The sequence below is a fragment of the Neolamprologus multifasciatus genome, chromosome 6 (genome assembly GCF_963576455.1).
Source record: "Neolamprologus multifasciatus chromosome 6, fNeoMul1.2, whole genome shotgun sequence".
Lineage (NCBI taxonomy): Eukaryota > Metazoa > Chordata > Actinopteri > Cichliformes > Cichlidae > Neolamprologus > Neolamprologus multifasciatus.
In genome coordinates, this window is record NC_140444.1 from 28,504,246 (window position 1) to 28,521,508 (window position 17,263).

At 40.2% G+C, this 17,263-nt stretch overlaps 2 protein-coding genes across 3 annotated transcripts in view; both read right to left on the minus strand.

Annotated features, from left to right (window-relative positions):
* Nucleotides 1-322: 322 nt before the first annotated feature.
* LOC146517216 (voltage-dependent calcium channel gamma-3 subunit-like) lies at nt 323-8,709 on the minus strand. Its single transcript, XM_085162453.1, has 4 exons — nt 5,231-8,709; nt 2,802-2,885; nt 2,561-2,701; nt 323-1,960 (listed from the first exon to the last, which is right to left on the minus strand). Exons 1-4 carry the CDS (start codon nt 5,439-5,441, stop codon nt 1,395-1,397), a joined length of 1,002 nt encoding a protein of 333 aa, XP_085018579.1. The 5' UTR covers nt 5,442-8,709; the 3' UTR covers nt 323-1,394.
* Nucleotides 8,710-8,810: 101 nt separating this feature from the next.
* The window catches only part of LOC146517217 (protein kinase C beta type-like), a 38,387-nt gene continuing 29,934 nt past the window's right edge, over nt 8,811-17,263 (minus strand). Inside the window, exon 17 of one of the 2 annotated variants that reach the window (XM_085162452.1) lies at nt 8,811-10,387. In XM_085162452.1, coding sequence (XP_085018578.1) covers nt 10,235-10,387 — 153 coding nt within the window. In that variant the 3' untranslated portion in view covers nt 8,811-10,234. Of the gene's footprint in view, nt 10,388-13,011; nt 17,087-17,263 lie in introns of those variants that run through there. The other variant, XM_085162451.1, reaches the window with a different exon arrangement.

The window sequence follows — 17,263 nt, forward strand, 5'->3', positions numbered from 1 at the left end:
GTTGCTTTCATGCATTTTGTATTTTCTGTAAATAAAAACTGAGGAATTCCCGTGAGGAAATTTTCTATTTCCTCACGGGCACCTCTCCCTTTCTGTCTCTCTCTCTGACTGACTATTACTACACACTACACACAAATCTATTTTTTAAAAGTTCAGTTTTTCTTTGCTTTGATTTTTTCCTCCGAATGTCAAATATACAGATTAGCTGGTTGCTTGAACTGAAACGACAAGTGAATTAACTGCACAACATTCTGCAACTATTTAAATAATCGATGGACCATTTTTAAAATTGTTCCAGTAAAAAACGACAAGGTCTCTCTGATTTCAACATCTCAAACAGCTTTATTTTCTTGCTTTGTTTCATCAGGAGATGCAATCATTAAGTTCTGCGGTGCCAGCTTGTGAACCATAACTTGATTTAAATGTGACACATCTTCCCTATTAGGGCATGTCTTTGGGCAGTGCTACAAGCCTCCAGCGCCTATTTCAAACCCTTCCCTGCACGCCCTGTTCTGACCACTTCAACTTTTCTTTCAACAGTGCATGTTGGATCTCCTCCACCATGTCAAAATGCTGACCCCTTAGCTTATATATAATTATGTGAAAGATGAAAAAGTTGCGGCTAGTTGCAGATTGAAGACTGGAAGCAACCAGTTCAGGTTGATTCCACCAGATATACTCTATTGGACACTTCAGGTTTTTTCATTCTGAATTAGTGCAAGCCCCTGCAAATATCTTAAGAAATAACTATCATCCTAATCCGATGCACTGCCTTCATGGTTGGACACCGTGGGGAACTTTCACTCCAAACAGCAGTTTGGAGTGAAAGTTCCTTGCACTGGCGGAGCCTGTTCAGCTTGTCATGGGGCAAGAGTTTGAGGAGACCACGAATAGGTTGCTAATCTGCCACAGGGGCGACACAGAGAAACTGACAAATCAGAATTTAACATGCACATCTTTGGACTGTTGGAGGAAACCTGAGCACTCAGAGTCACAGGGACAACATGCAAACTCTGCAGAGAAAGGCCCCAGCCAGTGGATTCAAACCCAGGACCTTTTTCTGTGCAAACCACTGAACCACATAATGCACCGCCCATTTAATTCCAGAGCTGAGGAAGGAGCAGACTTGAAGGCGAGATTTGCTAAATTTAAACCAGACATGGTTTCTGGTTTTAAGGGTTGGAGTAACTGGACTTTCTGATTGCACCCCAAGTTATATCCTGGTGTTGGACTGTTGGACTGACTCTGGGAGATTGTAATGGCAGTTTTTCCACTATTTCTTGACATATGACTGACTGAAGAGTTCATAAAAACAATGTCTTTCTTCTGCAAGCAAGAACACGAGAAAGCTTATTCTCCTCCCACTAAAGTTCAGCCTTACAGGGACTCTCTTCTTAGACAGGTGTGGTCCTCCTGTTGGAAGCGCAGTTTCCAGGCAGCATCTCTGTGTTGTTGTGAGCAGCTACAGCTGTTAAATGATCCACAGCCATGTCTATCTTACTGTTTTTGAGAGGCGAGGGTAAAGCGTAGAGCATGAACTCTGAGCCCACTGACACTGGTTTTGGCAAACCTGCCATGGTGGTGACTTTAGATTCAGCGGAGATGGACGGCTCCCGGTCACGGCTGAGTGATGCTCGGAAGGAGTGTGGGTCCCCTGCGCTGTGGTTGCTCCTGTAACTGTACCGGCGGCTGCGGTTCTGATAGTAACGGTTGCGGTAATACGATGAGCTTCGAGAGATGGGCGGCTTCATGAGCGAAGGCCGGCCATTAGTGCGCAGCTGTCTGTGTTTTTCTATGAACACATGCACTGCCAGGACGCCCACCATCTCAGCCAGCACAAAGGACAGAGCTCCAAAATAAAAGGACCAGCCGTAGGAGTAGCTCTTCTTGTTGTCGCTCTGGCTGGGGTCACCTGAGTTGGCTGATATGTACACAATGATGCCAATGATGTTACTGAGACCTGCAGTAGTGTTCATAGAGATGAAGAGGGTCAGTCAGATGTTTATTTGTGGAGGAATTTTTGCAGTTGACTGACATGCTACAACTATGGAGGACTAAAAGTGGAAAAATGTAAATTTAATTAGTTAAATTAAAAAAAATTAAAGACACCAGTTAAATGCACCAGAAATAACAATAATGGTTAAAAAATGCTGAATGAATGCAATAATTAATTAAATATGATACCAATTCTTGTTTCTATTTGATTTTCTTCTTATTATTTTTTTTTGTATTTTTGTTACCTTTAAATGATTTTCCATTTATTTTCATTATTTTATTTTATTGTGTGTTTTTTTTAAAATTAGTTTTATTTCCTTTTGCTGTTAATATTACTTTTGATCAATTTAATGATAGAGAATTATTGAGTCGTTCAATCATTATTTATTTTTGGCCCTTTTGATCCTCCATACAACAAGAAAGTACAACCATTAAAACACCTGAAGAAAATAAATTTAAAAAAAAAGATAAAATACCAGAAAGACTAATGTAGAAAAACATAATAACAGTAATAAAAAAAAAGGGGGTATACATAAAACTGCTGAAACAACTCTGTGTGGCTGACCTGCAGAGACAAAGAGTATACCCGCAGTGAGAATGACATTATAGCGTGACTTGTAGAACTCGCTGGCAGCTACGCAGACACCCCCTAGAAATAATAACCCCACACTGAGGATGGGGAAGAGGCTGGAGGCTCGTACCGCTCCTGTGCAGAGGACAGGAGAACGAGGGTATTAAGACACCACGCAGATACCTCACACTGTCATCACAGCTGTTAAAAGTTCATGCAATTATTTGATACCCACGCAGTAAGTATTCAGCAGCGTCCTGCTCGTAGTCTGCATCGTCAGGAAAGTGATCGATATCCTTGCAAACACCCCGAAATGTCCCTGAAAACAGAAAATCAGACAATTACATTGTCATTTTCCCCTGTCTCCCTCTTCTTCTGTACTTGATGCAAATGTAAAATAAGCACAGGTATCTTCTCAGGTCAGTTTTTACTCATCCTGTCCACCTTCTAACCGTTTAACATGAATCAGTGCCCTCTTGTGGCCCTTTACTGTGTTTATATTGTGGTTGTGAGTTATGAGCATGCCCAAAGAGTCACTTTATGGCTTCACTTGTTCAGCCTATCAAATTTTAAACCTGGAAGACACAGTGTTGCAGTGGCTGTCCACACTCACTCATGTCATGTGATCACTTTTAGTTTTAGCTTGTCTCATTACTCTGTGTTTTTCTGCTTTTGTGTTTCTTATTACCTGCAGAGGGATCACAGATGTAAAGTCCTGCATGTCAGCATTGTTATATAACATTTTTAGACTGATGTACAGTAGATTTTTGTGTTAATGTCATCTTAATTTTAACAAATATTATTTTGCACAAAACTGTCTCCACAGAAAAAAAGAAGGGGGTATTTTTAATGACACTGCTGCCTCAGGAAAAGCACAAAGCTTAAAATGACCTGGGGTCTGAATTAGCTGCTGGTCCAAGCCTCTTCAGTGCTGTTCCTGAACACTGAGCGCCTCAAGTTGTGCTCATACTTATATCAAATCTTCTCTCTTATATTTCTACGCTGGCTGTTTTCCCTGCATGTGGGTGTCATACGCTCAAGTGAAAAGACAAATATTCCACTATCGCTCAACGCTACTTTATATGGCACAGACAGATAATAACCCTCGTAAGCCGTGAAGGCTCTGATGCATTATAATAATGTCTGGAAATACAAACATCAGCCTTTGTAACCTTTGGCCACGAGATGCCTTTTAGTATTTGCGCACACAGGATCATATTGACAAATGTGTCCCCGTGAGCCCGCCCTGATTGACCAGTATTGATGATGTGGCTCGGTCCCCATGGTTACCAAAACAAAACTCATTCATTAACAACAGATAAGCTGTGGCGAATAGGGCTGAGAGAAAAGATGTGAGGTGTAAAGTTATTCAAATTATTGTCACATTAGAAACAAGAGATCAGATCATCTGTCCCCATCTGGCTCAACAACAAATTTGTCTCTGAGTGCTTTTTTCGTGCATTAACAATTATCTTCATCTATCTGCCTGTTTATGGCTTTTTTTGCAATGCAAGCTATCTGACCAACACTCACTCACACCAGACGGTTAAAGCACTGAAGACCTTTGCATGCTCTGTTTCCTCTCCATTAAACCTTTTTTAGGTTGGCTTGGTTTTACAGGCGGCAGGGGCAGCAGCAGAGGGAGGGGATGCAAGGGAAGTGAGGAGGAAATCGAAAAGCCAAGCATTTTCTCTTCATTCAGAAACTTAGCAAAGCAAAACAGAACCAAGGATATAGGGTGAGAGAAGTATTGGTCGTGCTATTAAAGAGAAATGCATAATTAAAAATGTCATTTCTATCCATCATATAGCCGGGGCTAAACCTTCTCTATAGTCTTCTTTAAGATGTGTCCTCACGACTCCAGCAAACAATCAAAATCTAATCACAGAAGCATCCAAGTGCAAAGATGAGATGTCTGTAACAACAAGCCTTTTTCCTCTGAATGATTTCTGTGTTTAAGAGTTTAATGAAGCTATAAAAAAAGGAGAGATGGCCTCAGGTGTATTTTAAATGGCTGAGTTTGTCTGCAAAGAGTCTTTAATGAAATCTTGGTGAAGTCTAGTCAAGATCAAATATTTTAAAAAGCCTGAAACAATATTTATCACGTATGAGGAAATCTAACATTTTTACTTTATTATTTACCAACTAACTACAAATTTTAATGTATGTACCAAACATTTGTTATATGTATAGTGGTATCATCTGCACAGTGCAAGTAAAAAATAGTTTTCAAATAATAGTCACATATTTATAGTTACAATCACTATAACAGGGTATTTTTATGTCGGATTTCTACTTTTCGTGATACAGAATATAAATACTCCACTGAACTGTTGAGTGCAGAACATTTTCAGGTCTGTAATGCTATTACTATGTTGTAATACTTTGTAATACTATTACTATGTTGTAATACTTTGTAATACTATTACTATGTTGTAATACTTTGTAATACTATTACTATGTAGCTGCTGTTGTATGATTTATCGATGTAGCAATTATCACCCGATAGAGAAACATGATGCACATCTTTGTTTATATAATCAGCCCGTTAGAGGCCTGCTTGTAAGAACCGACAGTGTTATTGCTATTTAATATCGAGTTCACTCTGGGATGTTTTATAAGCTTCTAATGTGAAACCACATGCAGGTGTAGTGTGACTCCCACCCTCCGTGCAGCAGGTCCTCCACAGACCGGAGTGGGTCAGGACCTCTTCGTTCTTGCGGACCGTCTCGTTGTCGCTCAGGGTCTTAGAGCGGCACACCCCTCGGGAGTACAGCCAATAGTCCGTTCCCACGGCGATGGTCATGAGGCTGAAGGCACAGAAAGCCCCTGCTGTGGTCAGAAGCATCATCACACCCCGGTTAAACACCCTCATGTCTCCTCCTCCCTCTGAGGACCGAGTCTGGCAGTTTAGAGGTTGTTCAAAACTTTCCCTCTGTGTCTGATCTTTGAGTTGATCCAGGAAGGAAACTCCGAGCACATCTTCTGCCGCCCCATTTTCCTCTAAACTAGAAAACTTTGCTCACAAAGATGTTTCCATGTTAAAGGCACAGAAGCTTGATGTCATCTTGTTGGCTGTGCAGAACAAGTGAAGAAACGGCGCTGAAAGTTGGAGGAAATGGCATCAGCGGCACGTTTCTCGACTCGTTCTAGTTTGTTGTAACCCAACTCTGCACGGCTCAGTCTGCAGAATGACCCCGCCTGTCTGATTGTATGTGTGTGTGCGTTTGTCCGTGTGTGTGTGTGTCCCTGTCACTAAGAATAGCACAGGCCTCATGCAAACCAGTTCATAGTCCACCAGGTCAGCACCATGGAGAGCAGCAAGAGAGCAGAAAGTGGTGCGCATTATTTTCTGGCAAAGACACAATAAAACCTTTAGCTCAGCCTAGAAACACTTCAATATAAAACTGCAAAAAGGCAGCTTTACATTTTAAATTCAGTCTTAAAGTGGAGATAAGTGCCCGTGAACACTACAGCAGAGCTTCTTTGGTCTCTCTCCTCTTTAGCTTATAGGATGCAGCATCCATGTTTTTGAAAAAATATAAAAATTAGCAAATTTTGATTAATCTGACCAGAGAACGGTTTTCCACTTTGCCTCAGTGCATTTTAAGTAAGTGTCGGTTCAGAAAAGATGGAGACGTTTCTGGATCATGCTCACATGTGGCTTCTTCTTTGTATGATTGAGCTTTAAGCAGCATTAGTGGATTATAAAATGAACTGTGTTCACAGATGTCGCTTTCAGGAAGTGTTCCTGAGCCCATGCAGGGATTTTAATGTCATTCCTGTTTTGATTTCAGTGCTGCTTGAGGGCTCAAAGATCACAGGCATCCAATATCAATTTTCTGCCTTGTCTCCTGCACACGGCAAGATTTCCTCCAGATTCTCAGACTCTTTTGATGATATTATGCAATGTAGATGATGAGATAAGTCTAAGTCTTCACAACCATTCGCTGAGGAACGTTCTGAAACTCTTTGCAGATTGAACCTCGACCCATCTTTAGATCTGAGAAACTCTTCCTCTCTACGATTTCCTTTTTATACCCAATCATCTTACTGACCTGTTTCCAGTTAACCTAATTAACTGCAAAATATTTCCTTTTAGAACCACTTACTTTTCCAGCCTTCTGTTCCCCAACTCCTGAGACAACTGAGACATGTTGTTGCAATCAAAATTTTAACAGCAAATTTTCTCAATTCAAACATTTGATGTGTTTTCCATTTTATATTGTGACTAAAATATGAGATTTACGCAATGACGGGAGTCATCCACTCCTTTCAAATTTAGGATCTAAATTCACCTCTTATGTAAAGTCTTGGTCATTATTACAGTCATGGTAAAAAGAAGAGCACAAACTGTCAGTTTTTAGATTTTACATATGAGGATATGAGAAGGAAAATAATTTAAAAAATTTTTTAAATACAATCTCAAACAAACAAGAACACATGACATATTACACTGTGTAGTTATTTTACTAAAATTAAGCCATAACTTTAGAAGCACTCTGTGGGAAGAAAACTTATAAGCGTAAGGAGCGGCCAGGTGCTGCTAATCAAATGCACTTGATTAAACGATCATCAACAAGTGCGAACACTTCTACCTAAGCAGACGTTTGGCAGTCTGCTGCTCTGGAGCATCAGCAATGATGTTAGAGAAGCATCTGTGGCTGTCTATCAATCTGGGAAGGGTCATAAGGAAGAGGTTAGCAAAGAAAAAGTTGGATAATTAGGGAGAAGGAGTTCTGGGAGGCTAGGTGTACAGCAAAGAGAGAGGTGACAAAGGCAAAGGAAAAGGCTTGTAGTGAGTTGTGAGGCTGGACACTAAGAAAGGGAGAGGCAGAGAAAGGATGTGATAGGGATGGAAATGTATTAAGAAGTGAAGAGAGTGTGTTGAGAAGGTGGAAGGTGTGCATTGAGGGTTTCATGAATAAAGCAAAAGAGGAAGATAAATGTAGGATAGCAAAAAGTGCAGACAGAATGGAGAGGAGTGTCAGGGGTGTATTCTGACAGAAGGATAAAGAGTAAAAGGGAAGTTCAGGTTGAGCTGTTTGGAGACAAAGTTAAAGAGGGAGTTTGGACCTGTGAAGAGGTGGGATGGTCGATGTTTAAGAATCAGAGGAGGGTCATGATGTAATGAAGGAGGACGGGCAGAGAATTGGTGTGACAGAGGACCCCTAAAGGGAACAACTGAAAGATGCAGCAGCCACATTTGGTGAAAACCAATCAGCACAAACATCTCATATCACCCGTCAAGCACGGTGGTGGAGGAGTGAGGATTTGGGCTTGTTTTGCAGCATCAGGACTCAGGCACCTTTCTAGTTATTGAATCAACCATGAACTCCTCTGCGTACTAAAGTATTCCAGACTCAAATGCGAGGCCATCTCTCTGATAGCTAAAGCTCGACTGAAATCAAGATCTGCAACAGGACAATGATCCAATGAAAATGAAAAAGTATACTTTCTTTGTGCCATGACTGTATGTATGCTGTATGTATAACCAATAATGCATAATCAGGAAGAAAAAATAACATTTTGAAAACACTTTTAAATAGACAGAACTCTCATGGGGCTTTTTCTTTGGCCAGGTTTACTCATTACATGTCCTTTAATATTAATATTGTCATCAGTATTCACTCCACAAGCATATCATACAAGTGATTAAAAGAATAAATGAGGATGTGACTATTTAAGGCTTTGCAAAGTGAGTGGCCATGTGTGTGAAGAAGCAAAAGCAATAAACCCCAACCAACGAGCTTCCTCGCTGTAAAATGTTTTGTTATGATCAATCACCGTTTCAGCTTCTCGACTAAACTGCACATTATTATATATATGTCATTGGTGAACTTGCACAGCAGGCCTTTGAACACAGTGTTTCTGTTGAGAAGTTAAATGTGCACATTTAATAAGCGTTAATAATAGTTTCCAAAGAGCTGTAAGCAGAATCGCGCTGTAATCCTCTGCAGATTCATCAGTCCAAGCGACTTGTTTCATTTTCTCACAGAGCCACTTGATACTTATTATCACTACAACTATAGAACTGCTCATTATAGCCGCTTTAATTTCAAGAATACAATACAGATTTAAAAATCTGTATCGCTTTCGAGAACAATCCCTCCTCTCCATCGCAGACATAATATGCATCTCGGTAAGAAATGAAGCACGATCACAAGATTGTCTTTGATAATTTTTGTGTAAAATGGAGTTAAAAGAGGCAAAAAAAAAGGAGAAAAACACAAGAGAGCCAGAGTTTCTGGAATGTTTTATGATAATTCATTTTAATGCATCTTTCTGCAGGTGTCTCTCACGCGCAGGTAAACACAGCGCATGCAACACATGTACACTGTCCATTTACACAATCCCTTGGTTGCTTAATAAAAGTTGCCCACTTCCTCCTCCTCCTGCCTTTTTGCATAGTTAACACTTGACTGCCCCATCTTTTGCCCTCCCTCTGTCTTTCTCGTCTTATCACATTTCCTTAAAATGATATGAACGTGAACCGGGGGGGAGGCGGGGATGGAGATCAAAAGAAGATTTAAGGGAAGGAGGAGGAGGAGAAGGAGGAGGGGGGGAGAGAGAGAAAGGGGGGGGGGAGGAATAGTAGAGAAGTGCACGATAACATGAAAAACACTTCTAGCTCTACATCCCGTTCCTATTCACACATACACACAAACACAGGTCATACAGCACCGTTACATCGATACGCTCATTTACAGACAGCCAGACAGTCTTTGCTCCGTGCTTTGTAAAGCAAACTGTGTAGCCACGCATATTCAAAACACTATTAAGAGATACAGCATTCAGAGTGGGAACTAAAACTTTGATTTTGGATATTTCAGAACTGACTCTGGACACCTGATGAGGTCCGAGAGGTCGAAAGCGAGTCTTTAAACTACTGGACCAACAAACATGGCATGCATAGAGGAGCGGCACCACAAAGACTGTATAGGCCTACAGCACTAACCCACCGCATACGTACACAGTGCCATAGAGAAAGAGATTAAGCTAGAGAAAGACATTTTTAAATATCTCTGCCGAAACAGGCATTTGGGGTGGGGGGGGGGTCTCTTTTTTTTTTCCTTTTTTAATTTTTATCTTTGCATCAATTTGGAAGACGAAACGTGCTTAAGACTAAGTTCAGGACTAACTTAGACATGAGGTTATAAATCAGAGCTTTTTGAATTCAAAACCGACCTTCCTCCAAACCGTAGCCTGCACAGACACACGTGTGTGTGAGCGAGCGTGCATGTACATATTGATCATTGCAGGCTCATGATGCAACTTCCACAGGCTGAAGAGAAGAAAATCAAGTAAACAGACACTCTTGTTGGTGATCAATAGAGCACGTACACACTATTAGCACATTCACTGTGACTCTTGATCACCGCTCTTCGTACTGACCGGCTCACTGTGAGGTACTGGGAATACTAACCACCTGGAGTTTTCTGGAAACTGGCCACCAGCGGGCTTTGTTTCACACTGCTGTCTGTGTGTTTGTGGAGCTAATGTGACAGTTTATGATTGCCCAGTTTAGATGCTGGTGTGGGTCGAGACTGAAGACGGCGCGGCTCTGAGTCCTGATCTGATGCTGGATGGGTCTTTAATGAAATGTGGCTGGGCTGTACAAGCTGGAGTAAAGTCTGGCCGAGGCTGCCTCTAACCAGCCGGAAGTCATCAGACTTGTATGATGAATTCTGGGTTGGTGTAGGAGAAGCCTTGAAACTCGTTCTGGTCAAGGTTCATGATGAAGAGCTTGTCTGTCGGCGTCAGCTCCACCACCATCTTTGTAAACTCCTTGTCGAAGTTGCAGACGTCTCTGCGTGTTTTCTGACACACACACGCACAAAAAAAAAAAACAAAGCAGAAAGGAAGAAAGAGAATAAAGTTAGAGCGTACTTGTAAAAGAGGTTTTTTTAAAAGGCGGTTCAGACAGAGGGTTGACAACAAGGAATTAGAACATCTATGTTAGAAAAAGCACAAAGATGAAGCGTAGAGGAGGAGGCAAATACTTGTGACACAAGCAAAGACACAGTTTGATCATTTCCAGAGGTGGGACAAAGTCAGTGTATAGTGCCTGAAGTCTAGAAAGTCAAATTCAACGTCTAAAATCATGTGATGAATTCAAAATCAGTCCATAAAACACTAAAATATCCTGAAAACCTGCTTCAACGAGCTGCGGTCTTGTGTTTTTGGCTTAAAGTTTATAGGCCTCAGCTCCACTTGCTACTCTTTTTCTGCAGTGTAAATGACCAATGATGGACTGATTATACACGTCCACAGTCATGACACTTTAACTGATTGATGCTCAATCATCCAGGTAAGTAAATCCTAAAGATTGATTCTGTTCATCTGGATGAGGATGTACACATCCTGGACAGGGAGGAACGCTGGTTTGAGCGTAGAGTCAAGAAAGCCATTTACATGGAAAGGGAAAGACCATCTCTGAATCGAGGGGGGGCCTAAGGGTACATCTTTTGTCATCTTAAAATGCTGAGATTGCAGCAATTTAATGATCAATGGTCTTTGATCAATGGTCATGACAATTTGCGTATTAAAGATCAAGGAACTGACCTCACAGCCCATTGTTCATTTATTGGGCTGGTTTCAGTTACTGTGCAAATGTACTGTTTATAAGGTTGGGGAAACCTGCAGTCAGCTGAGACTGAAGAAGTGACTCCTGCTGAAAACGCTGCGTCCAGATGAACAGAATCAACCTTTTGGGATTTAACTGATTCAGTTTTTCATGCTTTCAAGTTTGATGTCAGCAGCATGTAAGAGCAAAGCTTTTAAATCCAAACTGAAGTCTGAAGTCTCCAAAAACGCTTCGTAGAGCTGAGGGCAAATGAAGACTCTCGACCCCTTGAGTTTGTCTTAATAGGGAAACTCTGTGAAATGGTCATAATGTAATTATATTGATCAGGTCAGCTTTAGTCTTTGGGTTGAGGTGATATAAAGTCATTTCAGGTCAAAGGACTTAAAGTTAAAACAATAATCTAACATTCATATGAACACTCAAACTGATTTGGTATCCTGATATCCTCACTTTTTCTTACTGGTCTTTTAAGGTTTCCTGTCATCATCTGTTTCAGTGTCCATATGAGCATCTGGCTATTTTTTTTTATGAATCAGTCGTGTGGGCTGCGTGTGCGTTTTGATGTCAGAGTCCAGTGTAGTCCACACCTCTGATCACTAGTAAAAGGTGGCACCACCAAAACTGTTAGACTGAGCACGACAGATCAGATTCCAAATAGACTGAGAAAGCAAGTGGATAACAAACAAAACACACCCTGCGGACGAACCCAGAAACACAGTCAAAGAGACCACCCTGAACAACTTCAACAGCACAGATGCAGAAAGACCCAAGACAAACTTCCAGAGCAAGAGAGAGAGAGAGAGGAAATGTTCCAGTACAGAGCAGACGAGGATCGATAAAAGAGACCTGCTGAGGACCACAACCGAAAGGATTTCACACAGGGAGGTGAAGCAGTGAGCCCAAGACACACGAGTCACTCACTCACACACACACACACACACACAGAGTTTTAGTTTCCTACCTCCTCGTTTCATCACAGGGCTTCCAGCTGAAATGACTTTCCCCATCTCTACCACTGGTCCACGTGTTCACCATTAGTGCACGAAGCAAGTGTATGTTTGTGGCTTCAGAGTGTTTCATTGATTCATTGATTAAAACTTTGCGTAAGGAGACTGAGTAACAATAATCACACAGTATATTTGGATTTATGTTTAACGATTTATAAATCGGACTGATGGTTTATGTGTCACAAGCTTTAAAGACGCTAATAAATCAGTTTAAACCTGTGACTGATTAAATTTTGTAGGTGCCACAGTTAAACCATTCAAGTTTTATACATTTTTATTAAGTTTTTCCTACGTCTACATGACACCATTAGAATTATTTTGGCTTTGCGGTGGGTTCAACCTTCATAAAGCTGCTGCAGGTGTTTTCACAAAATAGTCAGCATCCAGATGTAAGAAGACGATCCATTCAAATGCAGGAGTAGTAATTTCACTATTGACCAAGTATCACAGCAGAGCCATTTTAAATGATTTGATGCGTCAACAAATATAAAATGTGCAACTGCCCGGCAGTCCAACCTCAACTCAGACAACAGTAACAGCGATGTGACGAAATCCAGAAACTTCCTACACTGACCTTTTAAAGGGCTCACTAGTGTGCTACTACGTCTCGACCACAGACAGCGTAAAACAAGGACGTAGCTTAAAACTGTGCCGTAAACCTGCGTTCTTTTTAACAGCCAGCAGGGGGCGATAGCTGGAATTGAAAAAAAAATGACTTCCGGTCCTCTATAAATTTAAGGGCAAAGCGCCGCCTGACTTTACCTCAGTAAACATTTTCCTACTCCAGTTTATCTGCTCAGTCACTCCTTTCATGTCATACTGAATTAAAAAGATGATAGTTTTTTAAAATCTTGGTCCACGGTTCATTGTGATTGATTAGTCGTTAGCCAATGAGCATGCAGTTTCAGTCTTTTTATTACAAAAATGTAGTTTCAATCATTATTTAGGCATCCAAATTCTTTTAGTTTTTGTTGACTAAATAAAAGATCACAGACCAAACCCAAAGTTGATTCATTCGACTAAATTATAAAGTGTAAATGTGTTTTTACCGGTGAGAGCTGCTCCACGTGGTTTACAAAGCGTCTTATTTCCCTTGACATCAACTGTGAAACGTTTCCATATGTTTGCGCTTTCCTTCATCTCAAGCATTAAAATCTTTTCACGTTTTCACGACAAAACAAAAGCATAGGAGATTACTTCTGATTGGATCACTTCCAAACTCGTCCTGCCTTTCTACACAGCCCAATCAGTTTGGATCGGAACATTTTCATCTCGTTTTTATTCACTAACAAAAGTGTCAAAGGGGCATTTTGATCATAGCTTTTATTTAGTTATCTCATTTGTCAGAAAAAAAAAGTGTTTTATTGTTGTTGGTGGCAGAAGCTTTAAACTGGGGACTTCATTAACTAGTGGGTGTTATCACTGTAGCTACATCCATCCGTCTCTGGCCTTTGGGAAAGCTTTAAAAATTGTGCTAAAGCTTTCATAACTATTGTGAATGAGGGCCGCCTAGCAGATATTAGCTGTTGCTATTCTGCACTGTATGTGTGTTAAATGACACTTTTCCCAAACCAAGTCTGAATTTATGTGATGAGTTAGGGAACTTTTCACAGACCATTGAGAATTTGTGGTCCCTCTGCTTGGATGGGGGTATCTGATGCACTGTGTTTGGGTGCAACAACATTAACAAAGCAGACACAGCAGAAGTAGTCTGGTAGGCATCAGTGAGTATATTATCAGTTTCCAGTCATACAGGACAATTACACAATCCACTGAAGCATCTCTCTCATCCAGAAACAATGTATCCAAATACAGTATCTCTTTGATATATAGAACTCAATATATATATATATATATATATATATATATATATATATATATATATATATATATATATATATATATATATATATATATATATATATATATGTATAATTTTCTCTGCACTCTCTCTTGTTATTTCAACATGTATTCCTCACCATTGCCATCATCACAATAAGCGCTTTTTCATCTGGAAGAATAGTTTTTCAAGAAGCATTTTTGTAAAACAAACCCTTTGATATCGCCTTCCTGTCTCTTTTTTTTCCTTTTCTTTTTGATACGAGCTCAAAGAACATCATTTGACACACTGTTACTACCCTGCATCGTTACACAGTTACAAAAGTTTAATACAACTCAGACAGTTCATTTGATATATGAAAATTATGGAATATTGTATTACTTGTGAACAGAAACTATAATGCATATCATAATTATACATGTACTGCAAAATGGCACAAAATGGCTGCCTTCATCACAGTTGTTGAGTTGTTTCACAGCCTTGTGAATTCTGGACTTTATTTTGGCACTTTTGGACATCTTGTTTCTGTAAGCTAACAGACTATCGACTTCACAAAACTCTAAACACCTTCATCATATGTGAAATTCTCCAAAGATGGTTGTGCACAAGCAAAGAGATATGATCTCTGTCATTAAAAACAATGTAACTGTGGAGATTGTTTTCGGAAATTGATCATGAGAAGAGCTTTAAAAAAAAAGAAAGAAAGAAAACAAAAAAACCCCCAAACAAACAATGAAATTAAAAAAAAAAAATCACTAAGTTGACGCAGATTTTAGACAAAAGTAAACATTCGGAAAAATGATTAGTAGTCAAACAATCATAGCAAAGCAATTGGTCAATTTTCACTTACACTGCATGAATTACCAACATGTGATCATAGTACACTCATCAAAATCACCGATAGGTTGTCATAGTCAATATGCAATTACAAAGGAGGGCAACATAGAGACGGAGCAGGCTAAAGTCGGCCCTGAGGTCTGACTCCGACATCAGCCTGCCGGTGTGAGCAGCCGTGTGGCATTTAGGAGCGAGCAACATGTCTGTACTAAAGATAAAAATACAGCCAGTAGAGCTGCTACGAGAGCAGCAGTGTAACGTGACGCGCTAAACTACAATAAACTCAGAACAGTGTCGCTGCTGCAAACAAGATTAGCCGCCTACTGGCACCTTGACACTTGATTATTTTACTCGCATTTCAGTGGAGCACCTGTCTGCATTTCATGTGTGAACATTATTTAGGAAATACAAGAAATACATCCGATTCAATTTTTTTCTGAAAGTCAGATGAGATGATAAATATCACCCATGTTTATGCAGAGGTGTTAGCCTGGTTTACTGTGAAAAATGGAAGTTGGGGGGGACGAGCTAGCCTGGTTCTCCTCACTAATGTGGCAACAATAACTACCATTAACTACACAGAAATCTTTTATTTAATGTTTTAATCTTTGAAGCAAATGTAGCAACCTGCAAGGCAAAGGTTATTCAACTGAGAGGGTTAGCAGAGCTAGATTAATGAGCTAGTGGCTAACTGCTGACCAAGTCTTTCATTTTTTTTCTTTGCGCAATGTGTATAAAAAAAACCTGGCAGCTAGACTAATGTTTTACTGTTTGTAGCTAACAATCTTGAAAATATAAATTGTTACTCAATGTTTAGCACTGTTAACCGTTTGTGCTCGCTAGCAGTTTAACTGTGCAAATTCATGCTAATTTGCACAAAAAGTATAACAGACTGGAATATTTATTTTTAATATTAACATATTAACTAAAAAGATACCACCCTGCTTTGTAATATTTAAAAGTTGGTAATCAAGTTGTTTAGGAGTTATACTTTTAATGGGTTGCCGTTTATGTGCTACCTGTCAAACTTTACAGCAGTGCCAGAAGGTAAACCAACCAGGTTGCTCAAGGACAGCTAAATGCTACCTTTCAGTGTCATCATCTGTCATGTGGCTCTTTCCTTACAGGCCACTGATGTCCTTTAAGCATCTTAGGGAGGTTTTATATCATGTAACACTATTTCCCAACCAGGATATCTGTACTAGTGTGCTTGCTAGCTTCCCCATAAAGCGAGACAGTTGTACTGCTTTGTTTATGAGTTTAAGCCACAACTCGCAGCTTTGTTGTGTTGCATATCTGTGAAACCACAGAGACATGTTAATCTGCTTTACTTCTGGTTATCTTATTGTTGAGATTAGAAAGAGCCAGGCTAGCTATTTCTAGGTGCTTCCAAACCTAATGCTAACTGCTGGTCAGCAACCCCTGGTAACCACCTGATGCTAAGGAAAAGCGCGTATTCTGTGACCAGTTGGTTGCTGGCTGTTGCTAGGTGAAATTGGTCACAAAGAGGGCTGTGGGCTGAAAACCTCCATGCAGTTAGCTTATATGGAACACGCAGATTTGTCTGAAAAGACTCACAGTATTTGCAAAATGTTTGCCTTTAAAGTAAAAGTTGCGTCTTACTGCTGCGACCAAAATATTTTAAAAAAGCACGACTTTTACTTTGAATGCAAACTGTCTTTTTTTAAGTTTCACTAAAATTTGGAGAGTAACTATAGAAAATATTTGGCATCTTCCACGTAGAAATAGCATGCAGGTTTTGGGTGCAGCAACCTCTGTGCAACGCTTTTACCTAGCAACAGCCAGCAACCAGTCTCCAACCAGTCAGAGAACACACATTTTACGTTGCCAGGGGGTTGGGAAGTGTGTGACTGAGGCTTAATCCCTACCTAGCTACAACGCCACGTACATTAACACTAGAGTGATATTATCAAATTGTGATGAGTTAAAAGGAAAAGACACATTTCCCAAAATGTTGAGTGATTTCTTTCACCCTTCCAAATACAATATGAAATATGAAATTGTGATTTATTTATTTTTTGTACAGTATGTGTGGTGCAAGAGATACTAATGCAGACCAGTAATATGCGGCATGGTCAGTGATCTGTGTAGGAGTACTCAGGGTTAACAAATGAGAAGCCTTGGAATTCTTGCTGGTCCAGGTTGACTATAACGTCCTGATCTGGGGGGGTCAGCTCTGGGGGATGGCGTGTGAAAAAGCGGTCAAAGTTCTCCGCATCACGCCCACACTGCCATGGAGAGGAGAGGAGAGGAGAGAGATGGGGGGGATGCAGTGAGTTTGATGAAGGATGACAGGAAAAAAAGGACAACAAACAACAAAGAGAAAAAAGAGAAATACAACTAAAATATGGCATCAACCAATCAAATCATTCACAGCCGAAACTGTGGATTTCCATTGGTCCATA

What these genes read in the sequence shown, in the direction of transcription:
- LOC146517216 (XM_085162453.1), bottom strand. Translation starts at nt 5,441, where the DNA reads ATGAGGGTGTTTAACCGGGGTGTGATGATGCTTCTGACCACAGCAGGG. An exon ending in GAGGACCTGCTGCACGGAGG is followed by an intron (nt 2,886 to 5,230) that starts GTGGGAGTCACA and finishes TTCTGTTTTCAG; the next exon opens with GGACATTTCGGGGTGTTTGC. An exon ending in TATACTCTTTGTCTCTGCAG is followed by an intron (nt 1,961 to 2,560) that starts GTCAGCCACACA and finishes ACACTACTGCAG; the next exon opens with GTCTCAGTAACATCATTGGC.